Source organism: Oreochromis niloticus, linkage group LG7 (assembly GCF_001858045.2).
Source record: "Oreochromis niloticus isolate F11D_XX linkage group LG7, O_niloticus_UMD_NMBU, whole genome shotgun sequence".
NCBI classification, from domain to species: Eukaryota; Metazoa; Chordata; class Actinopteri; order Cichliformes; family Cichlidae; genus Oreochromis; species Oreochromis niloticus.
In genome coordinates this window covers 47,926,612-47,946,029 of record NC_031972.2, presented here as the reverse complement: position 1 = coordinate 47,946,029, position 19,418 = coordinate 47,926,612, and the positions used below count along the sequence as shown (strand labels likewise).

Genomic DNA, 19,418 nt, shown 5'->3' with positions numbered 1-19,418 from the left:
AGTAAAACCAGAAATACTAATAGAAGCACAGGAAGAAATAAATTGTTCTAATCATGCTAATTCTGGTGTCAATGGGTTTTAGGAGTGATGCTAAGGTATGAGTAGCGAATCAATACTGGGAGGCTGATCCACTGTCTTTGATTCACCAGAGCTATCCTGACAAACATCGATTGAGCTCCTGTTGGTTTCTGTTTCCCAGGCATTACTCCGAGTATTATAATGAGTGTGAATTGATTTTTAAATGCCAGTGATTGGCTGGTGTCTCACACACCTATCCGCAAAGGCATCGCTTTATCTTTTGCAGTAAGAAGCACCTGCCTTGCTTGCAGCAGTCACTGACTCGCATTGAGCCTCAATAGTCATTTTGGCCTTGTGTGCTTGACAGGTATATTTTTGTCTGACATTTCATAATAACTTTTGCTGGTTGTGAAAAGGTCCACTTAAGTATTGAGGTGAGGGATCATTGGAGTCTTCAGCAAACTTGCACTTAAGCATACTACACATTCACACACGTCCACCCACGCACTCAATCGCTCAGTTTTGATTGTCTGAGTTTCTCCTTAAAAGCTGAAGAAAAATACAGAAATTAAGCGGCGTACAGAGAAGAGGACTCTTTGGTCTGACTCTGTATCAAACTTCTGCAACCCAAGGTGAAGATAACAGCCATCGCGCACACATTAGAAAAGTCTCTGCTAATAGCCCCACTTCAAAACTCCTCTGCTCAGATCTCACCTGCAGCTTGTTCACACAGTCTTCTCAGAAGATGAGAATAATGAACACAGAATAGCCTAAAATCGAAAGGCTGGTTGTGAATAGAAAAAGGAGGAGTGATCTGGTGATGCTGTTTTCTGTGAGTCGGGTTAATGCTTTGGTGTACAGTTATTATTCTCATTAGAAGCTGTCCACTTGCCTGTTCTGCTGTTGTGGCAGAGATTAAAGTTGTTTCTCTTTGACCGTTTCTGCACTGAAGGAGGCGGAGAGAGAAAGATAGAGGAGTTTCAAGCTGACAGAACACTTGGCAGCATAAACATGGGACCTGTGTTCTGTGCTATGACCTTGTTTGCTGACGTGTCAAACCTATTTTTCCACTCCAGAAAAAATCCTCATATCTTAGGGCTTTGATTGCCACAAGGCAATGGGAGTACTCGTTTTGCTGCTGTTCGCTTGGCTCCTCTGGGTCTCTGTGCTGTTGTAAGGATGTTTGTGGATGAGAGTAAAAGCCAGGATTGTTATTAGAGACGCTACTAAATGGGCTCCCCCACTCTCATGAATACTGCTGGTCTAAATATAGATTTACATAACAATAACAGCGAAATATCACTGTTACAATCACAAAAAGGTTTCTTCCTGTTAAAAGCTAAAGCTAACTTAAAAGTTTTTCCTTTCCACTGTCGCCACGTGCTTGCTTTAGGGGGTCATCTGATTGGATGTAATGTGCACGTCTTTTTCACATTGCAGCTAAATTGAATATTCAGTTAACCGGTAAATAATAAACAGCTAATATGGTAAAAATGTAACTAATGTCAACATTACTGGTTTCAGATGTTATATTGCTAAGTCCTGTATGATATTAATTTCAATTAAATAAATGACTGTCATTTTTGTAGCATTTTGGAATCATTGTATGAAGGAACAGCAGGTACAGTAACCTCACGACTGACTTGAATCAAAGGTGTAGTCAACTGGCCACTTAACCGCAACGTCAGCTGGTTAAAAATCACATTTTAGCCCATTTTCTCCCTTTATTGTGTCCCAGATTTTTGTCATTTGGAGTATATATAATGAAGAAACAATTTGAATTTGAATAAGAAGTGTTATAGTATAGTATATGTATTTATCTAAAGTTTGTTAAAAAAGTTATAAAAACGTATCAGTTGAACACCTTTTCATATTACAGTTCAAACCAAGTTTCTGGCCTTGTTATATAACTGTATTTATGTATAATAAAACTTAATCCTATATGACTACTTTATCTTAAAAGGGCTTCTCCTATGAATTTCAAATATACATAGTGTACTGCTGATGTTATTGCTGTTATTATACACATAAACAACACTCACTCTATTAGAAAGATGTAGTATGAAAATAAACTACCATGTCATTTCTTTTCATTTATGTCCGTCTAACTTTTCCTTCACATGACACCCAAAGTTTATCACATGTTCGAAGAGTTATTTTCCAACCATATTTCTTCCTGTCTCCTTGCATTTAGCCACCCACGTTGCATTGTATGCATTTTGCTCAGTGAGCATGAAAATTGCTCCATTTATTGAAGCCCTACCATGCTTTCTCAAGATTCAACACTTCTTGGAGTACCAAGAGCAACTCGCCAAGCCTTCCTCTAAGGAGGTGGTGCAGTAAGAGAACAACAGATATCCCTTTAGATTTCTGATTTGCCCTACATATTGTTATATTATAATGCTGCAGGGCGTGACTGACTGCATGTCCAGTCCTAAAAAGAGCAGTATTGTGCTTGTGACATACATCAGTCACTTGAATGCCACTGTTGACCTATATATGAAGGCCTGGGTCAAAGGAGAGACAGGCTGGCCAGAGCACAGAGGAGATATCTTGTTTAATGAACCTTAATGTGGCATGCGTCAGACTGTGGCACACAAATATAGCCAAGAGGAAGACACAATTTGTGCGCTACTTTGGTGAAAACTGAGCATAAACAGTTGTGTGTCTTGCTTTGTTTCTGATTGTATAATCCAGATTAATGCCCTGTGGATGAAATTGACATAGTAGAGGCTAGAGGCTCTCTGTTTTCTCTACTATGACTTTCTCTTTCTCACTGTTGCTCTTTCTCTTGCTCAGTCTTGCTTTTAACATCTGTTTTTCAGACATAAGAACGCAATTATACCCCCCCCCCCCCCCCCCCCCCAACACAGACACTCAGACAATACTTAATTCAAAGCCAGTGAATCCACTTGCTAATTGGATTCATGTACAATTTGACAGTAGAAGACAGAAAAACATGGACCCGCTCCCCGAAGGGGAATGATGCAGAAGATTTAGTGCAACTCTAGGTCCTATTATCTATGCCTTGATGACTCCTCTGGTGCAATAATCAATACAAGCTGACTGGCACCAGGGACACAGGGTCCACTACAGGAAGAGGATATCTCCAAACCATCCATTATGGATGAGAGAAGAAGTGAAGAGATGGAGAAAACAGGAGATGATAGATGCGGACAGGGCTAAAGGAGAGGGAGAAGAATATGGAAAACAGGATGAGGAAGCGGGAAAAAGAGAAAGTCAACAACATGAGGAAGAGCTTATCCAGAGTGGGTGAGTGGATGAGGCATAAGGTGGAGATTGCAGCCACTGAATGTACCTTTGCTTTTTTCCTGTTTCTTTTTTATTTCTTTGGTGCACTTGCTCCCTCTGTGAGGCTGGTTCATGCTGTTCTTCCAGTGGGACTGTAAAGTTTATGTCCAGCTGTGGGAATGGACGCAGCCCTCACAGCTATCAAAATTAAATTGTCTTCTTCCCTCCCTCCCACAGCATGCTGCCACCTTTGCAGCAAACATTTTGTTTGTAATAACTATTCTTTCTTCCCCCCTCACAGCTGCATCCTTCCCCGTGGTACATGCTCTAGTCTTCCTCCTCTTTCTTCCTTGTTGTGGTAATTTTGTCCTTCTTGCTGTGGCTGCTGTACCTTCTGGCCACACACGCCAATATCAGCCTGAAATATCACTGCAAAAACACTCCACAAACAGCCCCTCCCCTCCCGCATCCTCCTCCTTTTCCACTGTGATGTGAGGTCACAGCTGGGGAGCCCTTTGATTTGACAGCTCAGTGTTTATGTGATAATACATTTGTGTATGCGATGGAGGGGGCTTCTGCGCCGCTGAGTGCCTGTGATAGAAGGGGTCCAGGATGCCATGACAGCGGTTGCTAGCCAGCACTAGCAGTTTATCCTCAGGCATACTGTAGCAGGGATATATACAGCCGGCTTCACTGCTGCCAACTCAAGCTAACGGGACTGTACTTGCAAGCGTGTTGGGGTCTCTGTGCGCCTCAGAGCTGTGCGCTCTAGAACAGAGGTGGGTGGCAGAGTAGGCTCAGTGTTTGGTTTGTGTGTATACTGTGTGGTGGAGCCAGAGGAGTGCTTAGAGTTAGGAAGTTTTGCTGGCTTTTTTTTTTTTTTGGCTTATTGCAACTTATGTTTGTATGTGTGTGTGTGTGTGTGTGTGTGAGAGAGAGAAAGCATGTAGCACTGCTGAGCTCTGCTGGCTCTGGGATTCTGTCCTCTGCAGAGGGAATAGCTCATTATCTGCCTCTCAGAATGAAGCATCCTACCTAACACTGCAGTGCTGCACACTGAAAGGATAAACCTATCGAAGCGTTGTATGTGTGCGTCTGTGCATGTGTATGTGTGGGACTGTACAGGAGTTTGTAAGTTGGTATAAGGAAAGTGGTTGTGTATCCAGCACCCACAGTGTGTGTGTCCTTTTCTACACACTGTCTCCTTCTTTTGTATATTTATATTTGTTAGTTCAGCATAGACGATTTTCTGGGGCTTGTCTTATTTACATTTCTTACTTAAGGCATTACTTTACTTATGCATCTTTGAGCTAATATTACAATAAATATTCATTGCTTCATTTCTTTTTTATTGTGTGTGTATGACTGTTACATAGCATTATATGAAACATGCTTGATATATTCATATCAAGGCTATATCTTTGATATACTGGGTCTTTGTATGCCTATTAAAGCAATAGCCACCTCAAAATATGTATTGTATATGTATTTTGCCCTTAATGTGCGTTGTTCTAAGCACATTATTGTATTTAAACACAGTTCTAACTGCTTCATAGCTGATGGTCCCGTGGTAGGAGTCGACCACCTGGCTCAGTTTCTGCACCTTTGTATGGCACACCTGCATGTGCATACGGTTTTCTAATCACTGGGTTATGGTAGTACAGTAGAAATCTTTTCAAGCAGCCAAACAAACTTAATTTTCACTTCAGCAAATTTCTATGGAAAAATCTGCCAAATAGGTGCATCGAACTGCAGCTCAAGGTGAAATTGCTTTCATTTTCTGTGTATACGAACTCCATTAAAAACATCAGAAACCCATTTCTGTTTTTCAGTTGTTTTTTGCTATGCTGTAGTTAAATGAGGGCAGGAATAGCATGATTTCATTCACTGGTCTGGATTTAATAATATTTCTGTCAAAACCTGATTTCTGAGGTTGCTTCTTGATTGGTTATCAGGCTGCTGCTGAAAATGACTAAAACTACATAAATACATAATCCTGATGAAGCAAATTTGTGGTGTTTTTGGGTTTAGGATTATATATTAGGTTGTGTTAGATATGTTAACCTTTAGTGTTAGGAACCCCTTCGCCACACACCTTGAGTGTGTCAACCATTTGCTGTAACATTTCGTCAGCTGTGCAGGGGTGAAAATGCATCAAGGCGCCGTACTTCAAACTACTCCTTCATCGTTGCTGTTTAGAAAGACACCTTTCATTTCCAGACAGACTTCAAAACTAGTTCTGAGATGCCATAGCTCAGCCCATAAAGTCACAGTCTACAGTAAAAAAAAAAAAAGTATACATCTATGATACTGTATATGTAGGTAGATAGATATAGTATTTGTCTCACACGGATCCAGCTTTTAAAATATATAATAATGAGAATAATAATAATAATAATGATTTCATTTTCTGTCAAGCAATCGGAGTAATCCAACTCTTCGCCTGACAAACAAAAGCAAAAACCTCTTGCAACAAGAGCTGAACATCTTTTCCAAGGAACCTTACTTACCTAAATTCACATTAACATGCACACAAAAGCTCTTTCCGGCAGAGTGGGCCCAAGTAGTCTCTTCTCCTAAGTCAAAACCTGGGCAGTTCATTGTGCTTCTGTTCTCTTTGAATGACTCTAAGTATTAAAAGGCTTTTAAGGAGGAACCATATCTGAGTAATGTTAAATATCAACACTTCACCGAGTTCTTTTGATTCCTCAGAGGCATCGGCTGGAAGACAAAACACTGCTCAGTAGACCATTTAACACTTTTCTCTTTTACAATACTTCTAGAAGGGAGATGTGTCCTGCAAGACACATTGCCGCGGATCTCGAAATGGTGGTGTGCCCCTGACAGTTTTATTACAGAAGCTCTAAACAACAGTATTCCAGTAACTTTCCAAGAAAATGGTTCCCTCTTATCTATATTTTCCCAGGCAAGCATGAACGAGAGTCTGCAGCTTTCTACTCCCCAAGGACACATAGTCTCATGCCTTTATTTTCAGGGCTGTGCCCACCTAATACTACGCTATATAACTTTATAACACTTATTAATAAAAAAGCATAGCATAATTGAGGCACTGAAAATTATTTATTCCCAACAGTAATCAGGAGTAATTTACTTTGGCTTCAATTTAAGCATTTGAGAGACTGTAGTGTTGCCTGTTCTTATATCCATAAAGCACGAACAGCAGCAGTGGAAGTCTGTTACCATTATCTTAGTTTAATACACCAAATCTCAGTCTGTCTCTCCCATGAACTCCTCCTACACAGTCAGGAGTTGAGCAACCAGACTTGGCAAACTGTTACATCTTAGTCTCATGGAGGGTCTTTTCAGTATCTGATATTATGACATCAACATGTTGCCTAGCAACCATCTCCCAGAGGGCTAAAATGACCAGGTTTTATTTTAGCATTTATGCACCCATAAAACCTTATAAAACCATTGTATCAGCATAATTCAGTTCAGTTCATCCATCCATCACAGTTCAGTTCAATTCAATTTTTCCACTTCAGTTTTGAGATATATAAGTATTTATTTGCAAGACTTGAATATGCCTTAACTTGAATGCTTTTTTATGATGCCATCACATTGCCAGGCAACAAGCTAACAACTGACTAAAATGAAATTTATATAGGACAGCAGGACCTGAACACTTTCCAAGCCTGACATTTTATGCATTTTTGTAAGGTGCATGCATGGGTAAGTGACAGTCATGTTATGAGATAAGTTATGAAATCCTCCTTTACTATATGGGTGCACATTCAACAGAACAAAAGCTTGCATATAACCTTTTAACTGTATACTTAACTAGGGTGGACAGTGTCTGGCTGATGAGTGTAATCGTACACTTATCTTTCAGAGCGTAGATGTTTGATGTCAATCTGTCCAAACAGCTCAGATCAACCAATACTGTAGCATGGACTATTGGACATATGCTATTATAGGTTAATTTATGTACGTATTAGGCTAATAAACTCAGTTTCACAGACCTGTTATTGATGAGTAGTACACAAACCAACACTTCACTTCTTACCGAGTAATACAGAGTTGATTAAACACATATAGTGCCTTATTTCGAAGCCCTTTCTTCAGCACGCAGATGCACGAAATCAAAGCCAAAGAAGGACGAAAGGATGTTTGTGGGAATAAAATCAGTTAAACATTGCTTGCAGCTCAAAGTGGGAATCAAATGGATAAACCCAATAAAAAATGTTCATTGAGCCCTAATTCTCTGCATGAAGCTTCTGCAGTAGTACAAAAATGACACTGTTCACAAGACAAATGAACAGTGACCTGTGTCTTTCTTTTCTTCTCTCTTTCATGCGCCCATTCTGCTCATTATGTTGCTGGCATGCATCACCACATCAAACCATCAAACATGTTCATAGAGATGGATGAATCAGGGCAGTGATTTTTATGACAGCTGGATGTCGTCCTCCAGTGAGAAATACTTTAATCTAGTGGATGTTATCAACATATTATTTTAAGAGAGTAGAGTTGAGTGATTTATTGATTTGCACAAATATCCAGTGTGCATGATCTGCTGATCATAAAGTGCAGATAACTACTAATTGCGGCAGATGATTTTTAATTTCGCTGCTGATGATCACAAATTAGAATCAGTTTGATTTATTCAAAAGAGAGCCACCTTACCAGCGGAGAAGACTTCATGTGCATGAAGTGTGATATTGGAGTTTACCATTTAAGCTTTCTGTACACAAGAAAATCTGTTATTTGTTTTTTTAGGCTTCAGTCATTGTGTGTAAATTAGGTGTGTCGCTCTTAAAGCATTTTAATCTTTGTGTTTTAAACTGCCTCAGCAATCACTCAACAGTATGTTCTGCAATAGTGAAAAACAAATAATAGGTCACAAAAAGGAAGATGATATGAGGAATGCAACATTACCCCCTCCCTAATCTATTCAGGAGGGAGTAATGTTACACTATTAGTTGTCCAATTAGCCGCCAGGTTTTCTGAAAATAATGCACACCAAACCATCCGATATCTGAGAAATATATCTACCTAAACAAATGTGGACACAAATACCTGTAAATGCACCTGCTAAATTTGTCCGTTCTGGTCAGAGTAGTGTTGTTAAACTGAACGTACTGCATCTCTAATAACATGTACAGAAGGTGGGGAATGATCCTCTTTTATTCCCGTCACCGGCGGGGTTCTGCTGAGTCAGAAGTCTTGGGTAAATCATGCTGAAAGAAAAAGCAGAATCCAGCCAGACACAAGGCTTATGCTGTGCCACTGCATTCTGTGCTCTGCTCCACATGCTCTCCTTCTGAGAGATTTGCATTGGTTTTGATTAGTCAGGGAGCTCATGATTTAAGAACAGACGTAGAGTGCTTGCTAAAAGCAAGAAATTGTACTTTGCACCTCTTTGCACAATTCTCCTGACTTTTTCAGGGACCGTCTGCTTCATCTTAATGGATGTCATTAGACTGGGTTTGGTCTCAAGCATCATCTGGAGCTCGGTTGAACCGCTCCATTTGCTATGATGACTTGAAGGATAAGTGCAGACATTTGTACCATCGATACCTTATTTCATTGGGTACATTCTACTGTAAGTGCATTTCCAACACTAAAATACATTTCTCCTGTTGCTTGCTCTCTCATTTTCCATAATAACGCATGTACGTTTAATGACCCCCATATTTAAGGTGACTTATAGAATATTGAAAGATTTGAGGCCTCTGTGTGATTTTAATGAAATTCAATAAGGTTAATTACAAAACCCCATTACTCAGAGTTTTGTTGTCCCACTGCAAAGCTTTATTTTTTTCCTTTTAGCATTTTCATACAATGTATCTAGTTGTCTGCTGTGGTGATACAGACTGAAAGCTTCCTCAGATGAATTTGTTATGTGAGCCTCTCAAGGCTAAACCTTTCTTAAACCTTCTGGTATCCCCTCGACCAAATCCCTGCTCTGTAACACTTGCTCAGCATCTTCCTGGTTACTGCAACCCAAAGGCAGTGTGTGAGCGTTTGTATAACACTGCTGCCTCCTGTCCCCAAAATAGAATAGATTGCACTTAAAAACCTTATACCCCCCACAGGCTGAGTGAAAAACTCACAGCTGGGAAGAGCTGAATAATATATCATCCTTTTGCAGTTTGTTCATGAGTAGCTCCACTGAACAGGTTTGCAAAGCTTTTCTTTCTTTCCCCTCCAGGATGCGGTAAAGTGGTCCCTAAACTTTTAAAGTTATTATTTTATTTACAGGAGAAAAGTGCAGATATTTGTATGTACTAAGGACATAATAAAGCTGTTAGTATTTACAGTAAGAGAAATGTATAGATAGCTACAAGATATGTTCTGTTTATCCAGCAGTTATACATCCAGCTTTACTTCTCCATTGCAGTTATTTTTCACAAATATAAGACGATTTAAAATGATACACAGATTCCACATTCCTAGTAAATAATCATGACGTCCTTTTTATATCTATTTCCAAAGTAAACACACATCAGATAACATCAGATAATGATTTTACTTATAATTCAGTGTTGTACATATTGCATCCGGTTTGTAAAGATCAGTTTGAAAGATAAAGCACAGTGACAGGTTCAATCATTTATTCATAGTTTTACATTTTGGAGGTCAGATGACTCCCAGTTTACGTTTGTGCGATGCTTAATAACTTTACCGACTGGAGGAAGTAATAAGTAATAAGTAATCTTGTGGCCAGCGTAGGTAAAAGAAAGCTAAGAACACTTAATCCTTCTTTCCCAAGTGATTGCTTTCTTGTGTTTTCTTTTTAACGTGTGGAGATTAGTTCAAAGAATTCAAAGAATAGCCAAATTGTTGCTGCCGTTCTGCTACATATATATAGATTAGAAATCCGCTTTGGGATTGGGAGAATTACATCAAGTTTACAGCAAACATGCAACAACACTCTTTCATGTCTTATCTTCACTGTGCTGGTCCTGCGTTCCTGAGTGAAGCCTGTGTTTTATTGATTTCTTTTCTATCTTTACTTTCTCTCTGACAGTAGAGAGGGGGTGATTATGACAGTGCTGATGATATGTGTGGCTTCCTGCCAGGCTAATGATGGAGCAAAGTCGAGGAGTGAGGATGTGAATGTGGGGCGGGGTTAAAGTTTGGGGAGAGAGGGGGAATTTGTGTGTCAATTTTTATTTCTCTGTGTCTGTGTGTGGGTGTTTCAACACGTATCTGTGAGTGGGACCAGAGGGCTTAAGAGATTAAACCACAGCCAGGCCACAGTGAGAAGAGAAGACCCCTCTGTGAAGCGTTCTCACTGCGGGGAGGCTTCTTCTCATTGGCGTCCCATTTGCATGGCTCCCTGTCCTGGTCGGGGAATTGGCCTTTTCTTTTCTTATCGTCCCTCCCTCCTCCTTTGCACCTTGGAGAGAGAGTGCTTCCATCCAGCAGGATTGCTTGTTTCTGAGGCAGACAATAGAGCAGAGTATTTAGGACACTTGGCAGGCATGTTGGAGGGGATGGGGACATGGGCCGCTAAGTAGCTCATCTCGTCACATAGCCACTGGCATGATAGCACTCGGCAGCAAGGTAAGCACTGAGCAAAGTCACACCACACACACACACACACACACACACACACACACACACACACACACACACACACACACACACACACCATGCCCTAATTGTTTTTCTGTGTGTCTTTTACAACTCTTACAGAGTGCTGATGGTTTTCCACTAATAGGTAACCCCCTGCTTGTCTTCACTATAATGCAATTAAACGGGGTATTTGTGGCTTATTTTAATGATTATATTTAAACATTCCCTTTGTCTGGTTAATCTCTGGTCTAATGTTAGACCCACACATTCTAATAAGGGGATGAATGAGAACTTAAATTAATCTTCTTATTCTTCTATAACCATTTATTGTCTATAGCCAATGAAGAAAAGAAAAATCCTCTGAGACCTCTCTTTGTGCAATTTGAAGGCATTGATTGTTTTTCTTCATATACTTTACGATACAGCTTCCTTATCAAGTGTAAGTAACACTCTGTGGCCAGGTAATTACAGTTATTTACTGCAGTATATTTCCATTAGTAAATGGGAACCGAGACATGTAGCTTGTAAAGAATGTCAGCGCTCTCCCATAGAAACAGCTTAGCCAACATCTTTATTGGACAGCTGTGGCATGAAGTAATTAAGTGGAGCACTCTTTTCTTGATGGAAAGCATGCCTCCTCTGACCTTTTGCCTTTCTTGACACAATTTATCATACATGATGTGGCACACTTTCCATACTTGGAAAGACACATCTGAAAGCTTTCTCCCCGTGCATTACCCTCCTGTACCGAGGGACGAATCACACTCTGCCGTGGCTGTTGCATTGAAAGGTCATTGCTCTTCTGCATCACAGTTAATTACATTAACATAAAAATAATCTGCAAAGTTTTTTTGGTTCTTGCAAACAGTGATGGTGACGTCTAAGTGCCAGGCAGAAGATGTCTTATTCATTCATTCATATTCTGTTATGTTATATGAAGGCGAATAACGAATACAACACCATACTTTTTTTGTAATAGTTTTCACTGTGTCTTCTTTCCCCCTGCGGAATGTCATCTTTTTAAAATAAAAGAAGGTCCAAAAAATCAAGAAATGAGCAAAGTCCAGGTGTGAATCATCAGTGCAGAAGTACAAGAATACACTCACCCATGATGGGAGAAACAGCAGCTGTCACTGTGAGGTTGTGGGTTCATGGTTTCACCGTTCAGAAACAGCATTAGATGCTGGCTGCTCAGTATGAGTGGTCTATCAGTGACAGCTGCTTCATCAAAAATAAAAGTTGTTATCGTTCTAATGACTCGAGTCACTTTTCCCCTCCATTTTCTGCCTTGGTTCTGCATGATTTTACAGACGCTCCTTAATTTGAGGTTAATGCAATTCATACAGCGGGCCAACTCCAGTGTTCGTGGGTTCAAGACTGTAGTCATTGATATTCAGGTCAGCTGAGGTTGCTGAGCCTGTGTGGCCAAAGGGGGGTTGGAGGAGGTAGTGGTGGTGGGGGACATTGTGTTGACTGCAGGGGTTAAGATAAATAGCTTACATTAGCATGACAGATTCTGTTGGGCGAGAGAGCGCGAAAGCGAGAGGACAGACAAGAGAGCCAGTCATAACCGTATCATCTGCAGCTGGATTACATTATTCTGAGGCTGATGATGGACATGATAGAATAACATTATTTGAGGTTCTCTCTCTCTCTGTGTGTCTGTCTCTCACACACATACACTAAATTTAATGGAAACATGATTTCAAACTTGCAAAAAGTACACCCCTGCGGGCTGTACTGTTGTTCATAATTAGATGATGTTGAATCTGATTGCATCATTTTCTTTATCAGTGAATAATTAGACAAACGGTTAACGCACATTGTTAGTTTAATTGCTAAAAAGCAGGAACAAGATAAACATGGTGTCAGCTGCTGAAAAGAAACGGCTTTTACATGTCATTGCTCTTTACACTCCTACACTGCTGAAAGGAAGGATTCTGTATTCTGGCTGTGGGAGAAATCAAGCTGTTACAATCTGAAAAATAAAGTTATTTTTTCCATCAAGTGCCGAACCATTTCCTGCTTAACAACAGGGGGTCCATGCTTCACAAAACACAGAGATAGCAGCTTTTTTTCGTCTTCTGCAGGTGTAGTTGTGTGTGCGTCTTGGGGCTTACTGTTTTATCTGCTGTATAATAGGCTTGGATAGCCCTTGTCTGTGTGCTGTACTTAACTGAATCATTCTGTTAGGCACCTCAGAGACAGGAACATCTTTACCTGTAGCCAAGGTCCTATTTTCCACACAGATACAATATATGAAGAGCATCTTTCTGTGTCGGGGTTCACGAGACAAACGGGCTGTCTATGGCTTAGTTGAAATCTAAATCAATGATTTTGTCATAAATAATTCATTGGCTAGACTAATGTATCATCACTGGTCTGTGGCGAAATTGTACCGATTCAGCATAACAAATAAATGGATTACAGCTGGCGTCCGATTCTGCTCAAGATTTTATGATCTTACCAGGGATGAAAAGATGAAATGATGTTTCTGTCTTTCTTGCTTTCTCTTTCTTGTCTGAATTTTGATGGGGAAAACATGTATTTATGTGTTTAAGTGGGCCACCAGTAAAACCAAATGTAATTTTAATTTTGAAACACATTGCATGTATATGTGTATGTATAAAACCTCTAATCCTAACCCCATGACTTCATTAAACTAAAATAGAAAAACACACATCTCCATGGGCTCTGGATGAATTGAGCTAAAGAGACTGAACAGCAGTGCCCCTTAAAGCAGACAAAGACACAGCTGCCTCTCAGAGATGATGTCAGACCCAATGTCACACTATGTCATCATAATTCCTCTCCTTTAATGACTTTATTTTGTGATGACATTTTACTCTATCTATCTATCTATCTATCTATCTATCTATCTATCTATCTATCTGATATTTTTAAACCCCTAATATAAAGCACATATGAGCATTCTCTCTGAGATTACATGACATGATTAAAACACTCACATTTGTGAAACTAAATATGAAGTACACAGCAGCCATATTTGAACATATTTGATTGTATTACAAACACTGAAAACTGTGCCGTCCAGAGGTAGCAAAATCTGCCAAATCCACCATTTGGCCTTTTCTGTGTGGAGTTTGCAGGTTCTCCAAGTGTCTGCGTGACTTCTCATTTTGTGTGGCAACTGAAGAGAGTTACGTAAATATTGTCATCTTACGTTTGGCAATGAAGCAACTAATCATGTTTTAAATGTATTACACTGATTTACAGCACATCACGATCATTAGGTAGTGAAATAAAACTATAGTTGTCCTCATTCTATAAGAAACACCCATAAAGACAGATGATTAAGAAACTTCTGCTGGTGTCTTGGTGCCCCAAACCACAGAATATATTTGGAAGTTCAGGGCATGGACTCCTACATGCCTCCTACTACAAACCTGCTTTCTGGGTGCACACGGATGACCAAAAACTCAACAGACAAGCAGCGGCGTCTCACATTGAAGGACATGCACTAATAAATTTAATTATCTTCTATTTAGCTGTTTTTTTTAATTATATCCTCAATCAATCACTTATTTGTCGGTTTGTCTTTACTGGATTTAGGACATGTTTTTTTTCTTGTGAAATAAGGCGTGACGGGGATGCTGCAGGAGATGATGCTGTGTCTAAGCAGTGCTCATTTTCCCCTCTCAAACTGATTAAGACCAATCCAGAGTTAACCTCGTCTTAGCTTCCTCTTGTAGGATTACTGCAAATCTGTTGTTAATGACTGATTGTGGCGGTGATTATGATTGTATGTGTAAGGAGTGGTGGGGGGTTGGGGCGGTATTCAGGGGTGGGGGGTGGTGGATGGTATTTGAGCTTGTTTTTGAAGTCTACCACACGGTTACTTTGTGCTCTTTCCTGTCCATTTCTCCTCCCTACTTCACTGTGGCCGCCTGAGTATTTAAAAAAAGGAGAAAAAAAAGTTACTCAATTATGCAACTCACATCAGGCTAAACACAGAAAAGGAGGGGGTTCACTGACTTTCACTTCAGTAGCACCCTTAGGGAATTGTGGGGTTGTGATAAAAAGAGCAAATGACAGTATTGGCCAATGGAGTGGAGCAAAAAAATCCCAGAATCTGCCCTTAAGAAGACTTTAACTTGACAAAATTCGATTTTGGGGGAATGAGGCTGGGAATCCTAAGAGGAGCAAGGAGAGAGAATGCGATTGAAATTCATAAAGCAAAGCAACACTGGTTGCAACAGTAACAGTTAACAGCTCTGGCCACGTCCAAAGTATGATTTATGGGGAAGACGTCCGGGGTCCTGTGATTTACAGTGATGACTGGAGCGCTCATCAAGTGAATTCAGGCTGCTGAAATAAGATAAAAGAGAAGGAGGCACGATTATTGTTTTTCAGAGTCTGCTGCTTTGCCGTGTTGAACCAGTCTTATGTGTTTTTACGGTTTTTCACTCAAGTGATGGGATTTGTTCTTTCACTTTGTACTTGAATGCTATAAGAAGGCTTTTCGTGGTATCCCCTAATCTCTTAAGTGCATCTATTAGAAACGTTTACGATTAATGAGTTACAGCTATCTACAGTAGCAGTATAGCTGCAAAGTGGAGAGAGGAGAGGGTGAGTTCTAGTTAACGGCGGGTTTTCGGCCTTTCCCTGACATTAAGAGATGAATGTCTTCAATAGATGAGCAGAGCACCCCAGGTCTTCGTTCCACAACAGCAGCGTTGTTCTAGATTAAAATGAGTGTTTGCGTAGTTTGATTGCCGGTCACAAAAGACCCCCCGCAGCACAGAAACTGGTGCTTTTGAAAAGTGTTGCTAGGATACAATCCAGCGTAAAGATGAAATCCCTTCTCTGCGGCTTTCGAGGAGCTGTGCAGCTCGGACATCATGTCCCAGCATACCGCGCACATGGTATGGTTTACAGTGCGTCTGCCTGTTTATGGCGCGGCTCATTTTTGTGTGCGTCTCCGCCATGCGTCGGCGTATTAAAACGTTTAGTCATACAGTAAGTCCAGCTTTGTTTGTGTCGTGCAAAGCTGCCATATTACATGCACTCTCTTCTGTCATAATCCGTTTTTCTGTAATAAGACTCCATTTGTCTGGCGAGTGCTGATATCTCAATCCTACTGTCACACCTCTGAGTCTCTGCCAGCTGACACCTCAGGCTGTTCACAAAGAATCAATAGTGTCTGCCTCATGTTCAATTATACACTAATCAACACTCACCAAACCAGAATGACCTCAGACAGGTCTGCTGGTATTGAGCTGATGCTCAGTGCTGTAACACCAGAAAATGAATATATGAGTGTAGACGAGGCCTCCAGGTTTGGGTTGATTGACGGACAAAACTGTGGAGTAAATTGGAGAATTTTCTCTGTATTATTACTCTGCCGGCTCTCAAAATGTCAAAAGATGTAAAAAATGTTTTTTCTTTCCCTGTGGGTTCTTTTTGTAGGCAGCACAATTTAAATTTCTTCTAAACACATGAACCATTTCCAGTGTGACCTGATTCTACACCCTTAAGTAAATAAAGATACTGAATTAACAATTTCACGTCAAATATTTTCCACCTTTATGTGATCTCTCCTCTGCTTCTTATCTCTCTCAAAGCTCTCTTTGTGTTCCCTCACACACACACACAAACACACAGCTGTTGCTTTTCATATTGTGTTACTGGGAATGAGGCTGAGAGCTGGTGGCGTGGCGTTAAGATTTTAGGGGTAGTGAGTGATAGACGAGATACCCGCTCAGCTAAACCAGCGCTCAGGGTTCCTTCAGGAAATTGTCCAAATGCCAATCATCAGGTGTCAACCTTTCAAGGATCCTACGCCTTGGAGGCTGACGGGAATCAGACACGTGGTGAAGATGAATTTTCACTGTCATTGTCTGCTCATGGTCCACGTAGTGGCGACGAATGGCTGGTTGAACTTGTTATGTGCTGTGACACAAGTTGATCGTGATTCTGTTTCCACATTAGAGACACTGTAATGCTGTGATATGAAGACTATGGTTTGAATAATAAAAATGAAAAAATAATAATAAACACACACACAGACCCAGAGGAGAGAGAGAGAGACAGAGAGAAAAGGATGAGTCAAACCAGGAGGATCAGGAAACCATGACAGATACTTCTAGAGTATGATGTTTTTATGATTGATTGTGTTTATTATCACCCTGTTACCTTACCCTGTGTTCTCAGGAGTGAAGAAACAGGTTGGGAGTGATAGTGGAAAGGAAGAGAGGGAAAAAGTGTGGCGTAAAGGAAAAGTATATGGGGAAAAAAGAGGTAAAAAGAAAGGGATAGAAAGGAGGAAAGAGACAGAGGAATGAAAACCCCAGAAATCCATTATGAGCAAGCACTGGGTGATGGGCGATGGTGAGGAGGAAAGAAACCTCCATCAGTACCAGGCCATCTACCGCAACCAGTTGGGGGTTGAGGGGGAGAGAGGGAAAAAGGTGAAGAAGGGAGGGAGAGGGTAGTGGAGGTAGGAGAGAAAGGCAGAGAGGTAATGGGGAAGAAGAGATGGGGAAAAAGATGGAGGAAGAGAAGGCAGCTTTTGTTCACGATTATGTGATGAAGCAGCAGAGGTCTTCTTCTGGAAAAACCTGAAGCACTTTTTTCTTCTTTTTCAGAAACTGTTACTCGAGCTGTCGGGTTTTTTTACTTAAACGATTGTTTCTGTGTTTTGCTCCTTGAATTTCTTGAACTTTTTGTCCAGTTCTTTGTATTTCTCCTCCTGACTTTTCTTTGCCTCATGCTTGTGTGTCTTCTTCTGTTATACTGTGCTGTGTTGTAACTCCTGATTCTCTTCTACATTTCTTGAATCATTCTTGTATTTTAAGCCTTTGTAGAGTACTTGGAGCTGTTGTGTTTTTTCCCCACGATTTCTTGCATCCTACACTGCATCTCTGCATATTTTCCCAGTTCCTCCTTTTCTTCTTTCCTTTTATTTTCCTGGGCTCCATGGTTTTTTCCTTGACTTCGTTATAAAAAAGTGTTTTTGTTCTCCAAGTCTTGGAGAATAAGTTGGATCTCCCTCTGCATTTCTTCCTGTTGCTCTTTCTCTTTAAGCATTTTGGGATTCCTTGCCAGTGTGTCATCAAACATTACTTGCAGCGCTTGATGCTTTTTATCCACGTCTTGGAGCTTGCTCTGCATTTCTGTGTGCATTGCCTCCTGTTGCTGCTTCGCTTGAAGCATTCCTGCATTTCTGTGCAGTGCTTCGTCAAGTATTTGCAAGCCTTCATTATTTTCTCCGTGTCTTGAGTCTTGAACTGCAGCTCTTTGTGCATTTCTTCAATGTTGTAGAGCTTCTCTACAGAGCTTCTCTAGAGTTCTCTGTTTTTAATAATCTCCTTTTTCTTGTCTTTAAACACTTTTATGTTTCTTTCCAGTGCCTGTTGAAATGAAAAGGTTTTCCTCCTATTTTCTCATATGAATCTATTTTCTTAGTTTATTTTTTGTTTATTCACTTAGGGTTTAAAACATTTGTGCTCTTGCATTTTGAGCCTTTTAGCTCTTGTTGTAGAGTTGTAGATACTCCGTGATTTGTGGTAGTTTTCTCACTGATTTTTTTATACTGTATGGTTACTTCTGTGTTCATTTGTCATCCTCTCAGTTAGTTCCTTATTTACTTTGGTAGTTGACTCTCTTCTTGGCCTTGTTCTTAGTTATACTTGTTTTCCTGTCTCATTATCTTGACCGTCTTTAGCAGATTACGTTTTGTTGGTCATTATTTTGCCATAGTAATTAATACTGAGAAACTCAGGGACTGGGGTTGTTTTTTTTAAATCTATCTGTGAACTTTGTACTGGCTACAAAATTGATGTTTCTAACTGTCAGCTTTTCTGTTTTTCCTTTTCTTTATCTCTTTTAGGAAAAACAAGCAGTCCTGCTAATGTTCCATCAGCTGAGCTTCTGGCTCTAACCCCACCAGGTGGTCCTCAATTCAACATCATGTTGCACCTCACCCTGCTGCTCCATCTCCTGGTCCTTTCATGCACCCGTTCGGGTATGTAGCACATTAAACTCAAAGGAAATAGTTAGACAAACAACCTCTGAGGTATCATATTATGGCTGTTTTGAGTCATTGTTTCTTTTTTTTAATTTAATGAATTTGAATGACAGAAATCAGACTTGACACTGGTGATATATATATATATATATAAATGCTGCATTTAGCTGAGCAGCTGCTCCCTGACAAGTTTCTTTCCAAACAGTAATGCAGCATTCAAAAGGACTTTGTTCATTTAGCTTTTCATTTACTCGCATGCCCTTCACCTTTCGAGTATTGCTGCGTAAAAACCCGGTTGTCGGGGATTCCTTTGGCAGTAGCAGTTTGTCAGTAAATAGTGTCTCATGCACACTTTGACAAGCGGTTCCAGCTACAAAGCGTAAAGGATAAAAATCATACAGGTGGCTGGCAGCACGCATAGTAGCACACTTGTCAAAACTGGATTGTCAGTGTGTCCATGAATGAAGACCAAGAATGACAAAGTGTGAACGAGCTGATAAATGCCAGCTCCAAAGGACATTATGAAAACTAACGATGCTGGCAGTCATGTGTGCTTCAAGAAAAAATATATAAAAATGTAATTTTAATCAATCCAGTTAAGGTGGATTTTGTT

At 40.3% G+C, this 19,418-nt stretch overlaps 1 protein-coding gene across 3 annotated transcripts in view; it reads left to right on the top strand.

Annotated features, from left to right (window-relative positions):
- cntn1a (contactin 1a) overlaps nucleotides 1–19,418 on the top strand; it is a 59,917-nt gene that overhangs the window by 13,341 nt on the left and 27,158 nt on the right. The window contains exons 1-2 of one of the 3 annotated variants that reach the window (XM_013270567.3): nucleotides 3,895–4,049; nucleotides 18,668–18,802. In XM_013270567.3, coding sequence (XP_013126021.1) covers nucleotides 18,748–18,802 — 55 coding nt within the window. In that variant the 5' untranslated portion in view covers nucleotides 3,895–4,049; nucleotides 18,668–18,747. Of the gene's footprint in view, nucleotides 1–3,894; nucleotides 4,050–10,651; nucleotides 10,804–18,667; nucleotides 18,803–19,418 lie in introns of those variants that run through there. The other 2 variants (XM_013270566.3, XM_005450996.4) reach the window with 2 other exon arrangements.